The 16,310-nt window shown below is 40.9% G+C and overlaps 2 protein-coding genes across 2 annotated transcripts in view; both read right to left on the reverse strand.

Annotated features, from left to right (window-relative positions):
• LOC131888195 (histidine decarboxylase-like) overlaps positions 1 to 12,947 on the reverse strand; it is a 31,821-nt gene extending 18,874 nt beyond the window's left edge. The window contains 9 exon segments of the mRNA XM_059236992.1: position 10,640; positions 10,877 to 10,914; positions 10,917 to 10,941; positions 11,028 to 11,184; positions 11,186 to 11,421; positions 12,405 to 12,518; positions 12,611 to 12,705; positions 12,708 to 12,782; positions 12,920 to 12,947. Of these exon segments, the coding sequence (XP_059092975.1) occupies position 10,640; positions 10,877 to 10,914; positions 10,917 to 10,941; positions 11,028 to 11,184; positions 11,186 to 11,421; positions 12,405 to 12,518; positions 12,611 to 12,705; positions 12,708 to 12,782; positions 12,920 to 12,947 (769 nt within the window).
• Positions 188 to 1,206, reverse strand: LOC131888197 (histidine decarboxylase-like). The gene is made up of 3 exons (XM_059236995.1): positions 1,090 to 1,206; positions 777 to 949; positions 188 to 684 (listed from the first exon to the last, which is right to left on the reverse strand). Exons 1-3 carry the CDS (start codon positions 1,115 to 1,117, stop codon positions 562 to 564), a joined length of 324 nt encoding a protein of 107 aa, XP_059092978.1. The 5' UTR covers positions 1,118 to 1,206; the 3' UTR covers positions 188 to 561.
• Positions 12,948 to 16,310: the final 3,363 nt, after the last annotated feature.

The raw sequence follows: 16,310 nt of genomic DNA on the forward strand, positions 1-16,310 counted from the left end.
ACGGCTTGAGTCCATCATCATAAAAAGTTTCTTTCAAATGCAGCCAAGCCTTTCCAGTGTCGGACTTACCAGTATTTTCGTGCTTCAAGTACAGCGGTTCAACATTGAAAGTTCGATGCAAAGCGTGACTGTTCTTCACCCTGAAGACAAGGTGANTGACTTGACTCAGGAAAACACCAAAAATCTCCCTTCGTTTCGAAAATGGGCATCATTTCTGGGTCCTTGGACTAACCCAAAACCTCTATAGAGAACACACCATACAGTTGGGAACAAATGTCATCATGTAAACCTGTAAATCTACTAATAGACCAATGACAAATCTGTCGCAATAAAGAATGATAATAATCAATGATTAAATGGCATTCAAAGATATGGTTGGCTACACTTCCATAAGCCAAAAGAGTAAAGGCTTGATCAAGCAATGTTTGGTACGAGGTTTGTGACTTATGAAAAGGCTCCTTTTAGAATGAAGTACTGGAATAATTACAGATGCTCACAATCAAAATCAAATATAACCTTAAAAAGTGTTGGTTTGAGTCCTTGTGAACTGATTTTTACAGTTTATCTCACCCATGTAAATCCTAAGCAATTCACTCCATTGGCCAGCATGTCTCCCAGAAGTGACGGATAGCTGTTGAGGGCAGGAAAGTACGCATGCATATAAGGACTTTGCCAATGCGTGATCTATAATGAAAAAATGGAAGAGCCTGGTTAGGTTTGGCAAAAATGACATCACTCATCAGCTTGGTGATAATTGCTAGATGTAAGTTATTCACCCCAGGCATAATAAGAGACTCTACGTCCTTAAAGATGTCTTCAAAAGTCTCGCCTTCCTCAGGAGCATTGTCGGGGAGGGCAGAGACCAAAAAACCCGGTTGCACGTGAGGAAAAACGTCGCGCTCGCGTATGTTCTCCAAATAGTCCGCTATGTAGTCAATCATTTTCTTGCCTAAAAATGAAACAAACACATCACAATGTCAGACAGATATTGCTAGTAGCTTAGGCCCACATACGCTCCTCAAATTGGGATCGCTATAGTATTTCCAAATACCCCGTCGAGACAAAGTCGGAAATTGATCAACCCCTTACCTCTATCTCTATATTCGTGTGCGTCCATGTTGGTTGCTCTTCACTTTTTGATTCAATTCGGAACAAGATGAGCCAGTCACTACGGTTTGATGTTGCGCCGGGAAATGCACTTAGAAAGCTTCCGTCCCACTAAAAAAACGAGGTACCGCTCACTCCCACCAACAAACCATTGCCAAGTCAGCCGATTAAGGAAGCGAACTAATTGGTTGTGCAACCAAGTCACACACGTAAGGTGAATCATATTCACAACTTCAAAAAGGATCCCAGTAAAGAGAGAGGTTATTGCTTCATTTCATCAATCCTTGGTGGTCAGCTTTTTTCGAGGTTCAAAACGACATTCTCCCTGAGGTTGAAGTATCCTGCAAATCCACATATGGATATCATCTCCAAATATGCAGCACACGTTCCATAAAGTTGCTCGATTACGGAATTGGTGAAGATGGAAATCGTAGCAAGAGCCGAATAGCTACTTACAATTCTCTGCAACACAGCTTTGTGTTAGCGGTCCCAAATAACAGCAATAGTCGCAGCTTTTACCTACTTAACAAGGGTAATCTGAAAGCATTTTAAAAACTTGAAAATGAATGAGTCTTTGAAAGTAGGGTTGATCTGGAGGGCCATGTAAACATTTGTCAAAGTCTCACCTGAAAGATGCTACCGGATCAAAAACACCTACGTATTGCCTACAAATATTCGAGGGAAGCAAATTGAACAATGCAGGAGACCGAGAAAGAAGGGAAGTGGGCCTCATGGTTCGAACTAGCTTGGATTTTGGAGGGCTTGGAAGTGCTCTCAAAACGCACACTAAGCCTCTACGGGCACTAGAATGCACCCTTAATCCTGGGTTAGGACAAAGCTACTGAATGCTTCTAAAAAACGTACAGCATCACATACCTTTCGTACCTTCTCTGAATACTGTGCAATCCCAACCTTTCTAACCTCTCCCAATACGAGAGCTCTCTCATTCCTGTGATGTTCCTAGTGAAACATCTTTGGAATTGTTCGACCTTTTGCAAACCTGTTGAACTAATTGGAGCCCAAATGGGCGAAGCATATTCAAGATGTGGCTGGACAATTGACTTGTACAGAGTTAGCATCGTGATGCTTTCTCTGTACTTAAACGTGCGATATTTCTAACCACACATTTGAAAAGCTTTACCCACCTTCAACTGGATATGCTCATCGAACTTTCCATTATTTCGAAGGACTGCTCCTCAACCTTTCATAGATGAGACCTGCTCAATATCTATACCTCCATTACCTACGAGTGGAGTATTCAAAGGAGTTGACCCGAAGGTCATTGAGCGGAATTTCATTCCGTTCAGGGCCATGTTACTCTTAGTAACCCAAGAATAGATTATTTCTAGGTCCTTTGCAAGGCTAGTGGAATCTTGGCCATTCCTACCAGAAACTAACTTTGTATCGTCAGCATAAGAAGAGAGACTGGCAGTAATACTAAGCTTTTGAAGCGGGGCAACGAATATTATAAAACAGAGGGGCCCTAAGATGGAGCCCTGGGGAACACCTGACTTGATATCATGTATGTCACTAAGGGATCCCTCGACCTTAACAATTTGCTTCCTATCCTGAATGAAGCTTCTTATCCAATTGAGAACCTTGCCTTGGATCCCAACGTCATGAAGTCTATCCAAAGAAAGGCCATGATCTACTTTTTCAAAGGCCTTGGCAAAGTCGAGATTATCTACATCAACTGATTCGTGGCTCTCTAGTCCCTCAATAACCTGCTCTATATGTTCAATCAGTTGGATAACCGTGCTCAAATGTGCTCGGAACCCATGCTGGCCTCAAAAAATTCAACTAGTTTGGACTTCATGATATTCTCAAACACCATCGCAATATTCGAAGTGAGAGAAATTGGCCTATAGTTACTGGGGATCGACTGATCTCAGCCTTTAAAAATTGGAACAACGTGAGCTAATTGTAGCGAAGAGGGAACCTGATCCAAGATGCAACGCATCAAGTACGAGAAAAACAGGAGCAAGAACCAGTGAAATATTACTTTAATACGATATTTTCCCCAACAGATTTAAAATATGCAAAGAAATCGTTAAATGGGAAAACATGCAAAAATGATCAATTTTGCCAATTATTGCATTATGTATGCAAAGTAGGCGATTGCAATTTTCTCCATATCAAATCGTTATTAATAACATCGAAGGGCAGACCGAAAATGGCCCTTCGAGCTGGATTGAAACCGTGGATTTGAAAGACCGCATGTTTTTGCGTGAATCTCCGGGTTCTTCGAATATTGTTGGGCTTTTGAGGACGAATGGAAACTCTCCCATACTCTTGAAGTTTGCGTTTGCCTCCAATCAAGACTGATTGACGCTATTGCCCACCAGAGATTTGTTGATCAGAACTTCTATGTATATAGGGATCTGGGAGCGGAAGAAAGTCCACAATACGTAGGTGCTTGTGTGTCTTGGAGTCTTGAGTGAGAAAATGCATCATCATTCTCCAGCAAGAACGTCAGATGGTGATCCTGATGAATATCGTGTAATCAGTGCTCGACCCAATGCGGGGTAGTAGCTGAGATTGAATGTCATGCGGCAGCTTGGTTTTCGACAATGTGTGGAGGAAAAATTTAGAAAGAAATTTCAGCCAACTCGCACAGGGCATAGACGGAATTTTTCATCTATTTCAATTTGCCGGCTTGCTCAAGCAAATATATTTCTGATAATGGGCTAAGACATTAGAACAGTGGCCATTTTTTTAAGTTCTGTAACCCCTCAACACTGAGTAGCTGAAAATTTATTTGGATTACCGTGCGAGACAGCTGTGATGTTTGTACAAATTATCCCTCCACAAAATGTCCAAAATCATGGTGCTTCACCACATTTTTGAAAAACGTTACTTCTCTTCACAACGCTAATTTCTTTGAAATAGCACGTTCTCTGCATATCATGTGAGTGCTAAGCTGCATGCAATTTCAAAGCTTTCCCTCACATTCGGACAGCATCAACGTCAAAAAACGTTGCCACTTAACTAATGAACTACTTCATAAAATCGCAGCGCGCCAAACGCCTATGTTTTAAAGCTCGTACCTCGGAGTTAGGGGCTTGAATGTTAACTGATATGAAAATACACCTTCAAATGTGGTGAGCAGATGTTCTTTCTGGGTAACATTGACTCAGAGGTACATCATCTCAAGTACTCGTCTCAGGAAACCAATACCTTAGAAGATGGTTGCTTTGGAACTACAAACATTTAAGAAAATACACCTACCAATGTGGTGAGCAGATGCTTTTTCTGGGCAAATATCTAACTCCGAAGTAAGGGCGTGTGAAAAACCGCGCCTCTGTCGGGTCGCATTTTTTCCCACCTCTGGTTCATTTTTTTACCGGTTTCCTACCAAGTCAATTCATATTTGGTAATTTAAGAGGTGCTCAAAAATGAATTTGAATTGGCTGCTGCTCTAAGTACCCCTGAATGTATTGTTGGTTTGGTATGGAGTGCAGGAAATGATCAAGATCGAGTTTAAAACTTAACAAAAGTTCAACTTTATCGTAGAATCGTCGGAGAGTTACATGCTAAAGGTTAAAGAGTGCAGGGGCTCTTTTAAAGACAAAAGAAGCCTTAAGGTTCTGTAGAAGATAGGTGTCATCGATTTCACTCTTTGTTGTACGGTACAACTCATGCCTCTTCTATCACTCAAGGTCTGTCAAGCTCCAGCGTTGTGACTAAGGCCATGGAGGCATTGAAACAGGGAAAGAACTAGATGTCGTTCATATTTTCGCTGGGCACTGTTTACGGAACTCCAGGGATCTGAGTCGATCCCAATAGTTTGGATGCAATATTTTATTGGAAGCTCCTTTGCATCTTTTTTCGTTTAATTTAGTCCTACTGAGGTCATCGAGGCCCAAATGGGAGACGAATGTTCCAAGTGCGGCTAGGGAATTGATTTATGAAACGTCTTTATAGTAAATGGATCTCGAAATTTGAAGGTGTGCCTCTGCCAGCTTGAAAAAGCCTCGCTCACTTTAATTTGGATTTGTTCCTCGAGCTCTCCATCGTTCGCAAAAGCTATTCCCAGCAAGGCTCGGACAAAATGAAGAAGTTTTTAATGAAATCGTGAGGAACATGAAGATTTGCCACGAAATAAGTGAGTCAATGGTAAGTACCTGAAACCTATCCCAGAACAACACGGAATAGTTCAACAAGACCGGGTGAAGACATCGCGACAGAACTTGTCCGATCAATTATTAGACTGTGCCTTTTGAGGCTCTACAACGATAATGAAGATTGCTTAGGGCCAAAACCCGCAATGGCCGGGGGATGGACAGGCGAGCTTTAGTCGAACCATCGCTGCAATAGTATTGAATAATTGAAAACGAGTTCATACGGCTTTGAAACCGATATAATTTTGTTTTCTTTGTGAAATTTTCAAAGGCGGATATAAGCCGCTCCCCAGTAACTCTAGGCCAATGGCTTTGCCAAGGCCTTTCACAAGATAGATCATGGTCTTTTAGTTAACAGGCTCCATGAGATTGGGATCCAAGGCAAGGTTCTCAATTGGATAAGAAGCTTCATTCATGATAGGAAGCAAATTGTTAAGGTTGAGAGATCCCTTAGTGACATACATGATGTCAAGTCGGGTGTTCCTAAGGGCTCCGTTTGGGTCCTCTCCTTTTCATCATCTTTATTGCTCCGCTTTAGAAGCTTGGTAGTAGTAATGTCAGTATCTCTTCCTATGCTGATGATACAAAATTGGCAGTTGGTAGGAATGATCAGAATTCTGGTGGTCTGGTAGAGGTCCCAGACCAAATCTACTCTTGGGTTGCTGCGAGTGACATGGCACTGAATGGAATGAAATTTCGCTAATTGACCTTTGGGTCGACGCCATTAGACACTCCACTATTAGATGATGAAGGTAAGGACATTGAGCAGGTCTCATCCGTGAAGGATTTAGGTGTAGTCCTCCAAGATAATGGAAAGTTCGATGAGCATATCAAGTTGAAAGTTGGTAAGGCTTTTCAAACATGTGGTTGGATTTATCGCACGTTTAAGTCCAGAGATAGTGTCAAGATGCTAACTCTGTACAAGTCGATTGTTCAGCCGCATCTTGAATATGCCTCGCCCATTTGGGCTCCAATTAGTTCAGCAGGTTTGCAAAAGCTCGAGCAGGTCCAAAGAGGAACTCACAGGAATGAGAGAGCTNAAATGAAACTTCTTAGCCAATTGAGAGCCTTGCCTTGGATCCCAATTTCATGGAGCCTGTTAACTAAAAGCCCATGATCTACCTTGGAACCTACCTTTGGAATGAAGAAAAGATCAATACGGGGAAAAAATGTGAAACCCGCCTACTTCTCAGATGAAACACTAAACTAGCTGGCAATGTCATGATGTTCTGTAGTCAAAAATTTTCTCCTGTAAAAATAAGTAGGGCCGGCCAAACCTTGCATCCAGCAAATTGTGCAAAAAAACTTGCAAATCCGAGATTTTTCTTCACAATTATTGCATCTGATAATTTTGCAATTTTAACCGCAATGCTAGATATTTTCCTGCCATTCATTATGCAATTTCAGCCATTTCATAAAAAAAATAACAATACGTGTGAAAATTCGTGATAATTTCAAGAATTTTGGTCAATTTCAAGGGAAAATGTGAAATTTTACTGCTATCTTTTTTGAAAAAAGTTCACCTACGTATGAAATGAATTGCAGGCATATTACAAACGACCTGGTTATTGAAATATACATATTTCAAATGTCGACCATATAAAGACCATATTTTTCTATAAATTTTGACCGGCCCTAACAATAAGAGTAGGGATGACTCAAAATTTATTGAAAACTGTTAACAAGGCCTTCAAGCTATTTCTGTTGAGCGCCTTCAAGTTGCCTAATGTTTGACATTGATCAAGTCAGACCTTCGCGTTTGTACGTTTGAACGTGAAGTAATTTTGACTGGCAGCCAGGAAAAGGCTTTTGGTCACAAGAGTCCATGGGATAAAGATATTCCTCGCGAATTGAAGTCCATATGAAAAAGTTTTAATTCGAAGAATAGTAAAAAGTAGAATACAGTCCCCTTCATCAATTATCATTAGTAGAGATGGGGCAAATATGTAGCATTTTTTCCCAAAAATGCACACAAAAGTATGCAAGAATTATTCAAACATACACGGAAATAGCAAAAATATGCATATCATTTTGTAGATTTTTGCAGTTTGTTTTTTGATACCTCTTATGATTGGTGTTCAACGTAAATAATAATTCTCTTCTAAAGGTACCGTTCGAAGGGTTTCAACTATTCCATTATATTCTTACTTCCGTTAGTAAAAAGAGTGTCAAGGGTCGTTAGAGCAATCTTAGGTGGCCCACCAGCCAAATCTCTCCATCTCAAGTTTACGTCGCCAAATCAACTGACCTGATCGTCTTTGGGTCATACAATCTACAGAGGCAAAACTCAAAACAATCCAGTCATCAAGTTCTGTCGATTTAACAATTTTTAAGTACTCACATATAGCACAAAAAAATTAAGCCTAGTGATTGATATTTTTCAATGATTTGTGGAACTATGCTCCTACATATTGATTTAAGACATGTTAAGAAAAAAGGCATCTAAAAAGACTGGATGAGATTTGTTATGAAAATTGTCTATTTAACATGGCATTGTTATGAATTGTCACATTTTCTCACATCCATGTAAATTCTAATTATAGTCGGAAATTTGAGAAAATATTATATGTTTTGTATTGTGACGTGTAATTTGTTTTTTAGAACCTCTTCTGTCTCGAAAATTACGTCAATGAGCTCCCAAGAATATGTACAGACATCTATGCAAAATGGGCGATTTCAATTTTCTCCATCTCAAATTGTTATTAATAATATCGAAGGGCAGACCGAAAATGGCCCTTCGAGCTGGATTGAAACCGTGGATTTGAAAGACCGCAAGTTTTTGCGTGGATCTCCGGGTTCTTCGAATATTGTTGGGCTTTTGAGGACGAATGGAAACTCTCCCATACTCTTGAAGTTTGCGTTTGCCTCCAATCAAGACTGATTGACGCTATTGCCCACCAGAGATTTGTTGATCAGGACTTCTATGTATATAGGGATCTGGGAGCGGAAGAAAGTCCACAATACGTAGGTGCTTTTGACACCAGTAAGTCTTAAGTGAGAAAATGCATCATCATTCTCCAGCAAGAACGTCAGATGGTGATCCTGATGAATATCGTGTAATCAGTGCTCGACCCAATGCGGGGTAGTAGCTGAGATTGAATGTCATGCGGCAGCTTGGTTTTCGACAATGTGTGGAGGAAAAATTTAGAAAGAAATTTCAGCCAACTCGCACAGGGCATAGACGGAATTTTTCATCTATTTCAATTTGCCGGCTTGCTCAAGCAAATATATTTCTGATAATGGGCCAAGACATTAGAACAGTGGCCATTTTTTTAAGTTCTGTAACCCCTCAACACTGAGTAGCTGAAAATTTATTTGGATTACCGTGCGAGACAGCTGTGATGTTTGTACAAATTATCCCTCCACAAAATGTCCAAAATCATGGTGCTTCACCACATTTTTGAAAAACGTTACTTCTCTTCACAACGCTAATTTCTTTGAAATAGCACGTTCTCTGCATATCATGTGAGTGCTAAGCTGCATGCAATTTCAAAGCTTTCCCTCACATTCGGACAGCATCAACGTCAAAAAACGTTGCCACTTAACTAATGAACTACTTCATAAAATCGCAGCGCGCCAAACGCCTATGTTTTAAAGCTCGTACCTCGGAGTTAGGGGCTTGAATGTTAACTGATATGAAAATACACCTTCAAATGTGGTGAGCAGATGTTCTTTCTGGGTAACATTGACTCAGAGGTACATCATCTCAAGTACTCGTCTCAGGAAACCAATACCTTAGAAGATGGTTGCTTTGGAACTACAAACATTTAAGAAAATACACCTACCAATGTGGTGAGCAGATGCTTTTTCTGGGCAAATATCTAACTCCGAAGTAAGGGCGTGTGAAAAACCGCGCCTCTGTCGGGTCGCATTTTTTCCCACCTCTGGTTCATTTTTTTACCGGTTTCCTACCAAGTCAATTCATATTTGGTAATTTAAGAGGTGCTCAAAAATGAATTTGAATTGGCTGCTGCTCTAAGTACCCCTGAATGTATTGTTGGTTTGGTATGGAGTGCAGGAAATGATCAAGATCGAGTTTAAAACTTAACAAAAGTTCAACTTTATCGTAGAATCGTCGGAGAGTTACATGCTAAAGGTTAAAGAGTGCAGGGGCTCTTTTAAAGACAAAAGAAGCCTTAAGGTTCTGTAGAAGATAGGTGTCATCGATTTCACTCTTTGTTGTACGGTACAACTCATGCCTCTTCTATCACTCAAGGTCTGTCAAGCTCCAGCGTTGTGACTAAGGCCATGGAGGCATTGAAACAGGGAAAGAACTAGATGTCGTTCATATTTTCGCTGGGCACTGTTTACGGAACTCCAGGGATCTGAGTCGATCCCAATAGTTTGGATGCAATATTTTATTGGAAGCTCCTTTGCATCTTTTTTCGTTTAATTTAGTCCTACTGAGGTCATCGAGAGCACCTTCAAAGCCCTCGAGAATCCAGGCTAGTTAAAACAATGAAGTCCAATTCTCTTCTTCCTCGGCTCCCTCATTGTTCAATTGCTGCCTTAAATATTCGTAGTGCTTATGTAGGCGTTGATCCGCAACATGATTTAAGTAAGACTTGGACATTTTTTTGACTAAAATCGAGAATATATGGGTGTACGATGTCGAGTGGGGGGAAGTAGCTAAAACCCAGGATGATCAACTCGCGAAAACCCTAGACTCTGTATTGTTTTCAACATCAGTTTTAGTTTTAGCTACAAGCTAGATTGCAAAAATAAAAAAAACCTGGACATTAACAGGCTACCACGGCGCAAAAACGTAGCTCATTCGAAATTGTGTTCCTACAAGCTCCCAAATCTAAGAGTCTTCCCTAAATCTGGTCAACCTGAAGAGACCGTTGGCAAATTGCATGAAGTTATTAATGCCCATGTGAAGCTTTCCATCAACATCAGGTTCAAGTGGTCGTGGAGTGTAGGCATCAATACATGAGAAAAGCTAAGCGAGACGTGGCATAAGTGCCCGTGCATGGCGTTTTGCTCTACCCGTAACTTCAGTTCAACGCCTTGTAGCTTTTCGCTTTGTTGGGGCATCTTCTCTCTAGCTCACCTTATTGTTAAACATTATAACGTGATCTCGACGTATGCCATTTATTTTGCAACTAGTCATGCCATATGCAATTACGTCAAAATATGGCATACTTTTGGCCAAATATACAATTTGTGAGTTAATCATTCACTTTTGGCAGAACAATTACGCATGTTAGAGAGGTTAACTTTTTTGATTAACGTTACATTAGACTGTGAGACTGGTTTATAGCCCTTATCCTAGTCCCATTAGTCGAATTCATGCTGGCTGAGTTGATTTTTGAGGTCTAGTTGATGATGGGATTCGTTATGGTTGATGGCAATGAAAATTTCATTTGGCTACGGTTCGTCACTGGACACGGATACTCTGTACACTGTACACTGAATTCTCACTGATACTATGTGAATTAATGGTTTTTAGGGAACATTTACTGAACATTCAGATCAAAGCTAGGAGAACCATCATCCACTCCTAAATTCACTATAAGAGAGAGGTTACTTTGTTTTTTATAGAATTAGCTTAGCCTATCGTGTTAGTATTTTTCAACAGCCCAGAGTTTTGCATTGCATTACATTCCTATCATCGTCTTATGGTCTAAGTATTTTCAATGACTTACAAATCGTCCCAATTCCGCTAGATTGTCAAACGTGCAGGTCCAGTTGTACCAAGGGGTACACAAAGCTGCAAAATAGACAAGATCACTTTTATATCTCGTTGGCACAATGAAAGAAAGAAAGAAAGAGAAACAACGAGTAAATGACACTTACAAAGAGGGTATCAGCCCATTTTTTTATCGAAGTCGATGGCTTCCTGAGCTTGTCTCCACGGAGGCTGAAATGTTCATCACTCTCTACGTATCGGATCTTGACCAGTCCCACTAATCCTGCCTTCTCCACAGATGAATGGGCTTGATCCGACAAATAGCACCAGTCGGCTGTTGATCTCAGCATCCGCAGCATCCGAAAATGCGTTTGATATCTCGAATGGCCTCCGTTCTTCCGGCCACAGACACACAAACGTCGACTCACTGGCGGTGGTTTGAATTACACCTCCACCGTGACTCTGAGTCTTGGAATGTAAGAAATCATCGGGCAGTCCAATGGCCTTGGCCAACCAATCCATGGTCACGATCTCAAGCTCGGTGCAAGCTGGACTGGACGCCTGCAACCACGGAAATTGACAGAAAACAGTCAAACTGGATCAAGAGAATAGCCTCAGAACAGGGTCAAAAAGGCAAAAACCAGTATGACACTCCTTTGGATCACGGGTTGTTGTTTTTGAATTGTTGAGCGAGGAATATTGCCTCTAGAGTAATTGGCTAAGTTCTCCGTGGATGGACTTGTAGCCATTTAAAAGTAGCAAGGATTTGGTTTAGCTATTACAAGAACAGTTTCAATTGTCGGGAGGGTAGTTTAAATCAGGAGATTCGTCACATATGGAGTAGTGGTAAAATATGAGTCACATTTAAAGGTTTCAAAGCTCACTTCGGCCATTTAGCTGGTGTGCTTACTGTTCTTGTACAACTTATTATATGAAATAAATGATAAGCAACATATTTGGATCAAAAAGATTTAAATAACATGTAATCGTTTCAATCTTGATCTTCTCAACGCCCTTGAAACTCCCGACTGTGAAGTCACCCCAGCCTGTACCTCAACCTTGGAGATATCGTCTGTAATATGGAGAGAAATATTCCTACTTGAGGATTCCCCATCATATGAGAGTACGAGCGAAAGAGATGTGACTTGACTCAGGAAAACACCAAAAATCTCCCTTCGTTTCGAAAATGGGCATCATTTCTGGGTCCTTGGACTACCCAAAACCTCTATAGAGAACACACCATACAGTTGGAAAATGTCATCATGTAAACTGTAAATCTACTAATAGACCAATGACAAATCTGTCGCAATAAAGAATGATAATAAAATGATTAAATGGCATTCAAAGATATGGTTGGCTACACTTCCATAAGCCAAAAGAGTAAAGGTTGATCAAGCAATGTTTGTACGAGGTTTGTGACTTATGAAAAGGCTCCTTTTAGAATGAAGTACTGGAATAATTACAGATGCTCACAATCAAAATCAAATATAACCTTAAAAGTGTTGGTTTGAGTCCTTGTGAACTGATTTTACAGTTTATCTCACCCATGTAAATCCTAAGCAATTCACTCCATTGGCCAGCATGTCTCCCAGAAGTGACGGATAGCTGTTGAGGGCAGGAAAGTACGCATGCATATAAGGACTTTGCCAATGCGTGATCTATAATGAAAAAATGGAAGAGCCTGGTTAGGTTTGGCAAAAATGACATCACTCATCAGCTTGGTGATAATTGCTAGATGTAAGTTATTCACCCCAGGCATAATAAGAGACTCTACGTCCTTAAAGATGTCTTCAAAAGTCTCGCCTTCCTCAGGAGCATTGTCGGGGAGGGCAGAGACCAAAAAACCGGTTGCACGTGAGGAAAAACGTCGCGCTCGCGTATGTTCTCCAAATAGTCCGCTATGTAGTCAATCATTTTCTTGCCTAAAAATGAAACAACAACATCACAATTCAGACAGATATTGCTAGTAGCTTAGCCCACATACGCTCCTCAAATTGGGATCGCTATAGTATTTCCAAATACCCCGTGAGACAAAGTCGGAAATTGATCAACCCCTTACCTCTATCTCTATATTCGTGTGCGTCCATGTTGGTTGCTCTTCACTTTTTGATTCAATCGGAACAAGATGAGCCAGTCACTACGGTTTGATGTTGCGCCGGGAAATGCACTTAGAAAGCTTCCGTCCACTAAAAAAAACGAGGTACCGCTCACTCCCACCAACAAACCATTGCCAAGTCAGCCGATTAAGAAGCGAACTAATTGTTGTGCAACCAAGTCACACACGTAAGGTGAATCATATTCACTACTTCAAAAAGGATCCCAGTAAAGAGAGAGGTTATTGCTTCATTTCATCAATCCTTGGTGGTCAGCTTTTTTCGAGGTTCAAAACGACATTCTCCCTGAGGTTGAAGTATCCTGCAAATCCACATATGGATATCATCTCCAAATATGCAGCACACGTTCCTAAAGTTGCTCGATTACGGAATTGGTGAAGATGGAAATCGTAGCAAGAGCCGAATAGCTACTTACAATTCTCTGCAACACAGCTTTGTGTTAGCGGTCCCAACTAACAGCAATAGTCGCAGCTTTTACCTACTTAACAAGGGTAATCTGAAAGCATTTTAAAAATTGAAAATGAATGAGTCTTTGAAAGTAGGGTTGATCTGGAGGGCCATGTAAACATTTGTCAAAGTCTCACCTGAAAGATGCTACCGGATCAAAAACACCTACGTATTGCCTACAAATATTCGAGGGAAGAAAAAATTGAACAATGCAGGAGACCGAGAAAGAAGGGAAGTGGGCCTCATGGTTCGAACTAGCTTGGATTTTGGAGGGCTTGGAAGTGCTCTCAAAACGCACACTAACCTCTACGGGCACTAGAATGCACCCTTAATCCTGGGTTAGGACAAAGCTACTGAATGCTTCTAAAAAACGTATCAGCATCACATACCTTTCGTACTCTCTGAATACTGTGCAATCCCAACCTTTCTAACCTCTCCAATACGAGAGCTCTCTCATTCCTGTGATGTTCCTAGTGAAACATCTTTGGAATTGTTCGACCTTTTTGCAAACCTGTTGAACTAATTGGAGCCCAAATGGGCGAAGCATATTCAAGATGTGGCTGGACAATTGACTTGTACAGAGTTAGCATCGTGATGCTTTCTCTGTACTTAAACGTGCGATATTTCTAACCACACATTTGAAAAGCTTTACCCACCTTCAACTGGATATGCTCATCGAACTTTCCATTATTTCGAAGGACTGCTCCTCAACCTTTCATAGATGAGACCTGCTCAATATCTATACCTCCATTACCTACGAGTGGAGTATTCAAAAGGAGTTGACCGAAGGTCATTGAGCGGAATTTCATTCCGTTCAGGGCATGTTACTCTTAGTAACCCAAGAATAGATTATTTCTAGGTCCTTTGCAAGGCTAGTGGAATCTTGGCCATTCCTACCGAAACTAACTTTGTATCGTCAGAATAAGAAGAGAGACTGGCAGTAATACTAAGCTTTTGAAGCGGGGCAACGAATATATAAAACAAGAGGGCCCTAAGATGGGCCCTGGGGAACACCTGACTTGATATCATGTATGTCACTAAGGATCCCTCGACCTTAACATTTGCTTCCTATCCTGAATGAAGCTTCTTATCCAATTGAGAACCTTGCTTGGATCCAACGTCATGAAGTCTATCCAATGAAAGGCCATGATCTACTTTTTCAAGGCCTTGGCAAAGTCGAGATTATCTACATCAACTGATTCGTGGTCTCTAGTCCCTCAATTCCTGCTCTATTATGTTCAATCAGTTGGATAACCGTGCTCAAATGTGCTGGAACCCATGCTGGCCTCAAAAAATTCAACTAGTTGGACTTCATGATATTCTCAAACACCATCGCAATATTCGAAGTGAGAGAAATTGGCCTATAGTTACTGGGGATCGACTGATCTCAGCCTTTAAAAATTGGAACACGTGAGCTAATTGTAGCGAAGAGGGAACCTGATCCAAGATGCAACGCATCAAGTACGAGAAAACACAGAGCAAGAACCAGTGAAATATTACTTTAATACGATATTTTCCCAACAGATTTAAAATATGCAAAAAAATCGTTAAATGGGAAATGCAAAAATGATAATTTTCAACATATTTGCATTATGTATGCAAAGTAGGCGATTGCAATTTTCTCCATATCAAATCGTTATTAATAACATCGAAGGGCAGACCGAAAATGGCCCTTCGAGCTGGATTGAAACCGTGGATTTGAAAGACCGCATGTTTTTGCGTGAATCTCCGGGTTCTTCGAATATTGTTGGGCTTTTGAGGACGAATGGAAACTCTCCCATACTCTTGAAGTTTGCGTTTGCCTCCAATCAAGACTGATTGACGCTATTGCCCACCAGAGATTTGTTGATCAGAACTTCTATGTATATAGGGATCTGGGAGCGGAAGAAAGTCCACAATACGTAGGTGCTTGTGTGTCTTGGAGTCTTGAGTGAGAAAATGCATCATCATTCTCCAGCAAGAACGTCAGATGGTGATCCTGATGAAATATCGTGTAATCAGTGCTCGACCCAATGCGGGGTAGTAGCTGAGATTGAATGTCATGCGGCAGCTTGGTTTTCGACATTTTGTGGAGGAAAAATTTAGACAGAAATTCAGCCAACTCGCACGGGGCATAGACGGAATTTGTCACCTGTCTCAATTTGCCGGCTTGCTCAAGCAAATATTTTCAAAATAATGGGCCAAGACATTAGAACAGTGGCAGAAAAGGATATTTTTTTAGTTCTGTTGCACCACTGTCAGTAATATCAAGCTTTTGAGGTGGGGCAATGAATACTATAAAAACGAGGGGTCCTAAAATGGAGCCCTGTGGGATGCCTGACTTGACATAATATATGTATGTCACTTTGTGATCCTTCAACCTTTACTCTCTGCTTCTTATCACGAATGAAGTTTTTGATCCAATGCAAAACCTTGCCTTGGATCCCACTGTCATAAAGCCTATTCAACAAAAGCCCATGACCTACTTTATCAGCGACTTATCTCCCCTCTTTGAATATTGTAACAACGTGAGCTAACTTTAAAATGGTGGAAATTTGCCCTAATCCAAGATGCAAGGCATCAAATACGAAAAAATGAGCAAGAACCTGTGAGCATCTCATCAGAAATTGAGATGTCACCCCATCAAGGCCAGGAGAACTTGAAAGCCTCAAGTCCCTAATGCCCTCTAAAGCATCTTGATCTGAGACTTCAAGATCATCTAAGTGCTCCATTTGACTAGACTCGTCATTAGAGCGATGAGTTGTGGCTCCTAAACTCTGGGGAGTTAAAAGCACACTAAGTAACTAATCTCCCAGCATTTTAGCCGTGACCTCTGTATTGCCAATGGCGATTCGAGAAGTGGCAAAAATTGCTTTGTCCAAGAGCAGGCCGCCCGTTTTGGCGGGAAGT

This window comes from Tigriopus californicus, chromosome 10 (assembly GCF_007210705.1).
Source record: "Tigriopus californicus strain San Diego chromosome 10, Tcal_SD_v2.1, whole genome shotgun sequence".
In the NCBI taxonomy this organism is placed as follows: domain Eukaryota; kingdom Metazoa; phylum Arthropoda; class Copepoda; order Harpacticoida; family Harpacticidae; genus Tigriopus; species Tigriopus californicus.

Coding starts and splice junctions, on each gene's coding strand:
- LOC131888197 (XM_059236995.1), bottom strand. CDS start 1,117: ATGGACGCACACGAATATAGAGATAGAG. Junction 950..1,089: donor ACACGAATATAGAGATAGAG/GTAAGGGGTTGA, acceptor TTTCATTTTTAG/GCAAGAAAATGATTGACTAC. Junction 685..776: donor AGTCTCTTATTATGCCTGGG/GTGAATAACTTA, acceptor TTTTCATTATAG/ATCACGCATTGGCAAAGTCC.